Here is a 9,430-nt window from a genome sequence, read left to right on the forward strand (position 1 = left end):
ATGGAGGAGTTGGTGCTTCTCAACTCTAGCCATCCATCTGGTCACTCCTTCCTTCTTACACGAACCTTCCAATCTCAACATCAACTTCTCTTATAGTGCTTTCAATAATTCAACCTCTCCTTTCTTACACCAATTCTTTCAATAATATAACATTCTTTCTTTCTTTGAAATTTTGTCTATACTTTTTTTATTTTTTTCATTTTAATTTTTTAATTCAATGAAATCTAGAAATTATTTAAATGTTATAATAAATTTAACCATTTGCTGCCATTTTAATATCTAAATATATGTTAAAACTATCATTTAAATCACACTTTACATGTAATTTAAAGAGCCAGATAAAAGAAGTACCTCGTGAGGAAGAAGAGAGTAGAGATGAGAGGGATAAAGATGGGAATGGGATAAAATAAAAATAAAAATTTCAAAAAGTAATAGAAAAACTTGGAGAATAGTAAAAGAAAAAGGGATACGAAAAATCATGAATTGAGAAAAAAAGGTTAAATAATGAGACATCGATACTATTATTCTACAATTTATAGTATATCGATGTTTTATAATTATTAATGAATATAAGTAATAATTATTTGTATCTCTTAAAATTTCAATTATATTATTTTAGAAATTGAATTAATCACATTAGCAAAAGAAATATTTATCACTCAATGTTTCTCATATGTTAGTTACATTATTATGTATACTTTTCTTACCAAATCATTCCACTTTCAATTTGTCTTCTCATATATAGTTCTATTAGCTAAATTTAAATAATTCATTAAAATAAATTGATACTTAATATACCGACGGAAATAAATAAATCTTTAAAAGCTTCACTACCCCGTCTTCCCGCAAGTATAGCAAATTTCTTAAACAATTTAAAATTTGTGAACCGTTCTTCAAATTTGGTAGATATTGCCATTAACTGTAATATTCTAGTTTCGTTCTGCTGGTACTGACAAGCAAAAACATTTTGAATTAGAATGAACCAGAATACAATCATGTGTACAACCTACTAGAAAACTAGTGGTAGATCGATCCTTCAGCCTATTGTTGGAGAAGGGAAATACGGTCTTGGTATTAACAATTGAGACTACAACATCCGCTACTTGCTTGGCACGGTTGCCCAATTTCACCACAGATATTCTTCCATTTCAGCTGATCTACTTCTATTACATGAAATAATTTATTAAGTATACAAAGCATCATATGCAAGAAAATAAAGAATCTACAATAACTATACCAATTCCAAACACAAATTCGTGTAGTCAGGAAAGTTTCATCAGAAATATATCAGATCATGCAGAAATTGTCTTGATTGGAATAAAAGGAAAACAATCACCATTTTTGCTACATAGTAAAGTACTATATTTACTTTTTGCCCCTTAAAAAATAATGCCGAAAAAGGAAACAGATGGAATCATGTTTTAAAAAGCAAAAAAGTAGAATCTCTATAATGGCAATCAATGTTGACAACACACTCCATCAAAGGGACAGGCCACTTCAATTAGATAATGCAAAAAAATACATAACTAAGAGATTAACGGACCAGCAAATGTGCGAGTGGCGTATTCCTATGTCTCCCTAACATATGTATTCAACGCGTGCTGTGAAGCAAGCTAACTAACAAGATGAAACTAAATCCGGCCAAATACAAAAGTGCCTCACCAATTCAATCATAGTATTGAATCTTGATTCTAAAGGCAATTCATGAAATATTTGTTGTAATGCAAATACACGATGTAAACACGTATACCAAACAGCCCAAGCAGAAACTTTAGCATGACCATATACATGTCCCTTCTCCTAGGATTAGGATTCTCTAAAGTTCAGAAGTAACTGCACCATCATGCAGTTCAAATCCGACAAATCATATCTAATGTTACATATTTTTTTATCCGTTGTAAAATAAAGCATTTTGATGGCTTATATTTATTCAGTTATTCTTTTAATGCAGAGGATCTTCATCCCTTCCAATATATTTCTCTTTATAATTTGGGGGTAGGAAGTGGGGAAAACATTTTGGACAGGCGTAGTATAGACATGAAAAAGTAATCGCTCACTAAATTTTATGCTTGCACTTAGTAGTGGAATAGAATAGAATAGAAACTAGAGGTTGTGGATGTCGCTGTCAATAAAAGCTTATATTTAGCTCGTTAAAAGTGAAAAGCTAATTGAGGGCATTATATTCCCAAAAAGGGTTCAAACAAAGGGCTTTGGGGCTCCTTTCTACACAAAACATGAAACACTAACTCTGGTCGGTGCAATCATTAGACATCGCTAGACCATTACCTGTTTTACAGTGGCAAACACCGGAAGCTTAAAGCCAAGTGTTAACGGAAAATATTATAATCATGGGTGATTGCTCAATTTATCAAGCAAGATTTACGAGCATTTAATTTCTGAGCATCACAAACAACCCAGCAAAATAATAGCAAAGAACCATAAGATTTAAGAAAGAGTTGTTGCTAAAAAGGGTGCAGTTATCTTCTTCTAAGATAACATTGAATTAAATCAATTCTGAAGTAGCAACAACTGTTTAATACAATGACTTGAAATGTGCTTTACCTGAACTCCAAGAAAATAGCAATTTAAATCCCAACTGTCAAATAAGTCGTGCCCTTTTAAGATCAGAAACAACTCCACGATCCTCAGACCCCCTATCATTGTATATAACCTGCAAAAAAGACAGTTAATTTTATTTTCAAGTAAAATAAATGACAAAAACCAAAATTTCTAATGGCAACTACCTTGTCTATGATACCATACTCAACAGCTTCACTAGGACTAAAATACTTTGGACGCTGAATATCAGCTTCAATCTGCTCAGGTGATTTTTCCATATGCTTTGCATACAATTTAACCTTTAAAAAATCAAACATCATGCACGAATTGTCAAAATAATCTCAGTCAGCCTTTCTTTAAAGATCAGTAAAGCATACATCTTAGGAGTCCATATTAAATCAAAATCATGCAAAAGTCCATTGAAATGCCCAAATACAACACAGTTCATAATCTGATGCTCTGTGGTTGAAGGGAACCAACAAATGTTTGGCTACTGGTAAACAAACTGACATTTCAGTATTTTAAAGGGACTGAAAATACAAAATTATGCACTGGTCCAAAAACCTTCACAGATAGTAATTTTCAATGACGACTAAAAACTTAGCTATATAAAATTAGATTGAAGTACATACCAATTCTGCCTTCACACTATTTACTTCTCTTCTTGCAAGGTTAACATCTGTTGCTTGACCTTGAAACCTTGCAATTGGCTGCAAATTGAAAAGGCATACAGTTCAGATGTTAGGATAAAAGATGACCACACCAACAACTTACGCTTTGGGGATAGTTAACGGTTGTTTCTTTAAGAAAATGTTATATTTTCATTTTTAATTTCACTTTTAATTACTAAACACCACCTTATATTAAGTTTATTTCCTGTTTTCAAATCTTTGGTATTGAAACAGAGGAAAGTGAAAAACAACTATTTATTGTTTTCTGTTTCAACAGTTTCCAACATGATATTATAACTTCTGAAAATAGGCAACAGTAAAAACAGAAAACAAGAAAAGGAAATGTTTTCTTAAACCAAACAGTCTCTTCATTTGTAATAGTAACAAATGGTCGACTACAAACCTGTCTTATCATTATTGTTGATGATGGCAAAGCAGAGCGGTTTCCCTTAGCACCTGAAGCCAAAAGCAATGCTGCTTCTCCCCAAGCATTACCAACACAAAGAGTGAAAATAGGAGGCTTGACATACCTGTAGCACAACAACTAAGCTAGATTTATAAATATAAACACAAACATTATATGGGGAATTCTTCAAATTGGGAAAAAAGCTATAGAATAAAAAGAAATATGTCTCCTCTTCAGGTAGAGCTGTATAGGAGAAGTAAAAATATTTATTCATCTCGAAAGGATTAGTGACAAAACAGGTCACTAGAGATGGTGTTGCTCTGAAACTAAGAATACAATAAATTTCATGTTTTGGGTACACACATGAATATCCTTTTTTAAAATGAAGAGATAAAATAATAAGAAACAAAATCAATATCTAATAATGAAAAATATTTCCTTATTAAATCATATCATGTCTTCCTATTCAATATAATCAAATCATATCTGCAACATTCCTCCTCAAAATAAACTTGTTACAAATGTCATCAACATAAGATCCCTTGAGAGACTAAGTAAACATGTCAGCAAGTAGGTTGCCAAAGCTGACAAAGTAAATAATAACAAAGCTAGTAGATATTCCCCAGACATGGCTTTCTCTCTGTCAAGATGACCATCAATCTTCAATATATTTCGTCCTTTCAAATACCGAAGAGGGAAATGGTATACATTTATGCAATATAATCCTCTTGCATTTCAATTACCACAGTTGAGGAACATATACATATAGAGCATTACATAGGAATTTCCCTCAAGGTGGAACATATGTATCACACGAGTCAAGTTTGTTAAAATGGACAAAGGGCACGAGCTGTCAGAGAGCAAAACTGGGTAGAGGACATGACAGCTCTCAGAAAGAAAATAAATGCTCTAAGGGCACAAGGGTTGTCAGAAAGCAAAAAATAATCAAAAGGACATGGTAGTTGTCGGAAAGCAAAAATATTCAGAGAGTTCAACAAAATTGAGAACCAAGAATGCTCAGAGGACATAAAGCAAAAATGGTCATCACACAACAAGCTAATGCTGGTGGTGGAGGCAGTCACTGGCATGAAAAATCTCAACAAAAGAAAAAATAAACCAGACGGTAAACAATACCTGCCAGAAAAACATTGACAAGCATTACTCGGCAGAAAAATGTCAACAATAATTGCCAGAAAAAGTCAACGATAAATAGTACTGGCCGGAAAACGTTAAGGTAAACAGCACTCACCAAAAAAAGTCTACCATAAATAGTACTCATCAAAAAACAACGGCAGTAATAAAAACTACTCATAGGAAAAAACTTAGGTGATAATGGTATAGTTGGCCAAAAAATGCTTGCCAGAAAATCATCAACAGTGAACAGTAACACCAGTAGGAAAAAGCTCTCTAGAATGTCATCACCAGTAAACAATAATGTCAGCGGTGAACGGTGACGGCAGCAGTGAACGTAAACAGTGGCACAAAAAATGAAGGAAAACAAACAGAAACTAGACAACAAACATGATTTCTAAAATATGTACTGCACCAATGAGCAGTGAGCCCACAAGAAAAGCACAGATTAGGAAAAGAGTCAATTGAAAACCTTGATACAATTTATAGAGAAATACCTTCCATGGAAAAACTCTTATGTAAGGATGCTTATTGTAGGTATTATTGCCACTCAGATTACTACCCACAGAGGGACTCATGGATTCCTAATTATTAAAATCTGAACACAGTACCTATATACATATGCACTACCAACTAAAGGACTTCACCTTACAACCCACAACTAGCAATGCAAGGTGGAGCAGAGAAAATGAAGAAAGACAGCAGTTAATTTTTTTTCCCATTTAATGACACCTTTGTAGTACATAGTTAAGATAAGAGCCTAAAATACGTCAGATGAGGAAAATAAATAACATGATCACAGAAACCATAGTGATAATAACCTCATCACGTCATAAATTGCAAAGGCCTCAGTCTCATAACCCAACTTCTCACCTCCCTGAAAGAACAAAATAAAATTCTATTAAGAAAATGAATATTTTCATGGAGATTGTGGCACCATATTCTAGAATGTTATGAAAATCAGTTGCAGTTGTTTAGTAGTCAGAAATGAAAGCATTCAACAGTTCAGATAGATTCATGCAGCCTCCTCCTAGTGGGATAAGACTACGTTCTTGGTGTAGTATATGATATTCTCATAAAACTGAGCAACTCCCTGCTAACTGTACAGAAAGAAATAAAATTTATTGATTTTATTAATTTTATTAGCTAAGCCGCATACAATAATTATTAAATTATCTATGTCTTAGGTAGATTTCAAGCATCAAGGCATCTCCATAAAAGCATTAAACTAAACCCAAAAAATATAATGATTAGTAATAGTTTCTCAAAGTTTCAAAACTCATCCTTATTATTCTATAATTTCTATGAAAACTAGATTGACAAGTGTAGGCATGGCCTCACCTTATATGATAAGATTAGATATGCTTATTGAGTAGGATAGTGACTCCAATTACAGTAATTAGGGATTGATTGTGTACAGTTTTAATTGGTGATTTGCTTCCTTATTTCTATAATTAGGGTACCTCATTAGGATCTATATATTTGGATCGATTTTCTACATTTTAGACAACAGAACAATTCAGTCTTTCCTCTTCTCTCTTTTAAACATGTATCAAGATGATAGTTTCAACATGTTAGCGATTCAATATTGGTCCCCTTTACTCAAATTCCTGGCTCCAACACTTTTTATTGTCATAAAAGACCCTTAAGCCATGGTGCATAAAAATGCTCTGTAGATCAGTAAGCTTTAGATATCCTCCATCCTCACAGGATTGGGCCTAGACTTAACCCAACCCAGAACCCCCACTCCATCCCAATGATTGCAACCTGGTTAGGCTAGTTTGGACTTAGCTCTAGAGCTACATTTTCCGTGCACTATATCTACAATCCAGTGAGAAGATGGACTACACAGTTATCAACACCTCTATTCACCATAATTGCTAGTAAAGCAATTGCCATCAACATTGTGCTTATCAAAATTTACATTGGTGTGTTTCAGATTAATAAGCAAACATAACATTTGAGCCAATGGCACGAGTAGGTATAACTTGAAAAGGGAAACCCCCAAAAGCATAACTTTTATCCAGGTGTGCAACACCAGCTAATAATATCCATAATAGTTTCTAATAAATTATTACATTTACACAATGAACCCAATTATATTTGTAATGAAGTTGCATAATTTGATCTGGTTCATCTACCTCACTATCACTCCTCCAATGCACACGTCCCTAGTCCCCTCCCTCCCCGTATCAACCCCTCTTACAACATGTGACTCTAAATCAAGCAAGCCCTGCTATACATATGCACCTTAGTAATAAGGAAAATGCTTTAAAATTAAACGAATCATATCAACACACATCAGGCTATGATCTCAAGGACAAAACAGGCTGAATACAAAATAGAGAAATATCACCTACCTTAGTTGTCCCAGTGGAGTTGATGTATAGGTAAATAGGCTTATCATCAGCTTCATATTGGAGGTAAAGAAATTCTGCTAGAATCAACTCAGTGACAGATGGAACAAGAGACATGCCCAAATAAACAATTCGGTTTTTGTACAAGTAAGAAGCCAAGTCCGGTGGAGGTTGTTCCCATGCACTTCCCCTTGAATATGGAATAACCTATCCAAAGAAAAAAAGAGAACAAGAAACCTACATAAAGATAGCATATCTTGTGCCGCAATGTGCTATAAAGTATTGTACATTACAAGTTATACTATTTATTCACATGATACATAAATCACACAAACAATTTTACACTTTAAGGAACTGTATGAGTTAAGGAATGTTTGTTTCAGACACTGCACAGCAATGACCATATATGAGTCTCTTTTCAACACAACAAAAACAGTGACAGCTCTAAATAAAATAATAAAATAGAGCTCCCTGTCCTCTCCACATACCTATCAAAAAGACTCTGAAGAAACTGTCCACGGACTAACAAAAGAATCCTATCCCTTATCAAGTAGATCAGTATAAGGAGAAAGTGCCAAAGAAATCTTAAAATGGCATGCAATGCAAGATGTTAGAAGAGATCAGTGCCTCTTCGCAACTTAGGAATGCCTTTTTTAGTTCAGGCCGAAAAATTCTCCAATAGTCCATCCATCTAACATGTTACCTACTGTGATAAATGGGGGAAAACTAGGCAGAAAGTGAAAAAGAATTACTGGTTGTCAAATCTTTGGGATTCATAGCATCGAGTAGCTTAGGGTTTTCCATTCTTGAAAATTGAAAATCATCTGACTTGTAATATGAACAATGTGCTTGCAGAATGAGTAGTTTATTTATATAGAAAGTCGATGGATAAAAGTCAAATATCTTACTGTTTTACTTTTATAATCTTAACAATTTTCTTCGGTAAGGTGCGTTGGGCTTTTATGGACTTCAGTAGCTTCAGGGATTAAGGCAGCATCTTTGTAAACAGGCTAGAACAAGATAGAACATAACATATGAGTTCTATTCTACATTTGGTTTCAAAAATGAAACAGAACATGTGGTTAAAAAATGATTGGCTACGTCGATAAATATTTTCTTCTAATTCCGAGAGAAGGCTATTTTTAACAAAGTGAGACTTCTCTGCCAACAACTTTGTTTTGTTGGGTGTTTGTGATTGTGATAGTGATGACCACAAGGACTCATTGATGTATTTCAAATCCCTGATTTGTTACCTCAAAAATCTGTTCTAGAACGACCTTAGCCATCATAAAACCGTACTACTTCTTCTCAATCTCCGCCAAAGTCAAATTCCACACCTCTATACCCAACTCAACAAATTGTATAAATTCTTCAAGCTGCAACCGCTTTTGTTTAAGCAAAACCCAAACCATAAACCCTACGACCTCATACGCTGATTAGAAACTAAACCTATAAATTCATACTCGAAATTATCACAGTACGCACAGACAAACGGTGAGTATTCGCGCCAAATCAGAATACAAATTATTTAAGCGTTCACTTCAAATCGCAAATCTCTTATCCAATTCGAAACCAACATTGGAAACGCGAATGTGAAGAGCGGATGGAAAAAAGTGGGGAAATGGTACCATAGCAACGACGCCTCGTTTGGCGTTGGAGCCACCAAATGACGCCGGGTTGAGGGAGGAGGGTCGGAGCTTGTGGCCGGAGAAATGGCTAGAGGCGCTGCTGATTCCGGAACAAGGAGCAACGAAATTGGTGGATAGAGAGGTCCTGATGGAGGAGGTGGAGGAGCTCGTGGCTCTGATAGGGGTTACGGTTCGAGACGAAGACGGCAATGCCATTATTGGCTTGTTGAGTGCGAAACAAGAAGCAGTTGTGGCAACCTCCATGGTGAGTGTGAGTGAGCCACTGCGTGAGAGAAGAAAATAATAGAAATTCAAGAAAGTCGTGGCTTTTAAATGGATGTCCTTGGACTGAGCTTACTGGTTTTCGGCCTGTTTTATTGGGTATACGTGGGAAATTTCTTCCTGCACCCCATGTTTTCAATCTACACACCTATATATTTTATAACGCCGTCATTGTCCTTGGGGACTTTATTGGAAGCTAAGGCTACACCTCCCTTGTCCTTGTTGGTTGAACGTTACGGTGATGCTGCTGCGATTGGAACGAATATTTGTAACGGTTGGAACCGTGATAACGGCCTTGAAATATTTGTAACGGTTGGAACCGTGGTAACGAATTCTTCCAAAATTCGTCTACGAAGGTGTAGTATATGGAATGATCATTTTAAAATTGTATTAAGT

At 34.9% G+C, this 9,430-nt stretch overlaps 1 protein-coding gene across 4 annotated transcripts; it reads right to left on the reverse strand.

Annotated features, from left to right (window-relative positions):
* Positions 1–878: 878 nt before the first annotated feature.
* On the reverse strand, positions 879–9,092 carry LOC137808125 (ATP-dependent Clp protease proteolytic subunit-related protein 4, chloroplastic). 4 transcript variants are annotated; one of them, XM_068609080.1, is made up of 8 exons: positions 8,753–9,092; positions 7,128–7,331; positions 5,589–5,644; positions 3,634–3,760; positions 3,192–3,269; positions 2,745–2,858; positions 2,563–2,671; positions 879–1,160 (listed from the first exon to the last, which is right to left on the reverse strand). In XM_068609080.1, the coding sequence occupies exons 1-7, from the start codon at positions 9,014–9,016 to the stop codon at positions 2,600–2,602; spliced, it is 915 nt and encodes a 304-aa protein (XP_068465181.1). In that variant the 5' UTR covers positions 9,017–9,092; the 3' UTR covers positions 879–1,160; positions 2,563–2,599. The 4 variants fall into 4 exon arrangements, 2 of the variants coding, with proteins under 2 accessions (XP_068465181.1, XP_068465180.1); XM_068609079.1 differs by having other exon boundaries at positions 879–1,163; XR_011080672.1 differs by having other exon boundaries at positions 2,563–2,858; positions 8,753–9,062.
* Positions 9,093–9,430: the final 338 nt, after the last annotated feature.

This window comes from Phaseolus vulgaris, chromosome 3, assembly GCF_000499845.2.
Source record: "Phaseolus vulgaris cultivar G19833 chromosome 3, P. vulgaris v2.0, whole genome shotgun sequence".
NCBI lineage: Eukaryota > Viridiplantae > Streptophyta > Magnoliopsida > Fabales > Fabaceae > Phaseolus > Phaseolus vulgaris.

Excerpts from the sequence above, each read along its gene's own strand:
- LOC137808125 (XM_068609080.1), bottom strand. The coding sequence starts at position 9,016 with ATGGAGGTTGCCACAACTGCTTCTTGTTTCGCACTCAACAAGCCAATA. Across the intron at positions 7,332-8,752 it reads AACGAGGCGTCGTTGCTATG|GTTATTCCATATTCAAGGGG; the intron begins GTACCATTTCCC and ends TTCTTTGGATAG. Across the intron at positions 3,270-3,633 it reads CAACAATAATGATAAGACAG|CCAATTGCAAGGTTTCAAGG; the intron begins GTTTGTAGTCGA and ends TTCAATTTGCAG.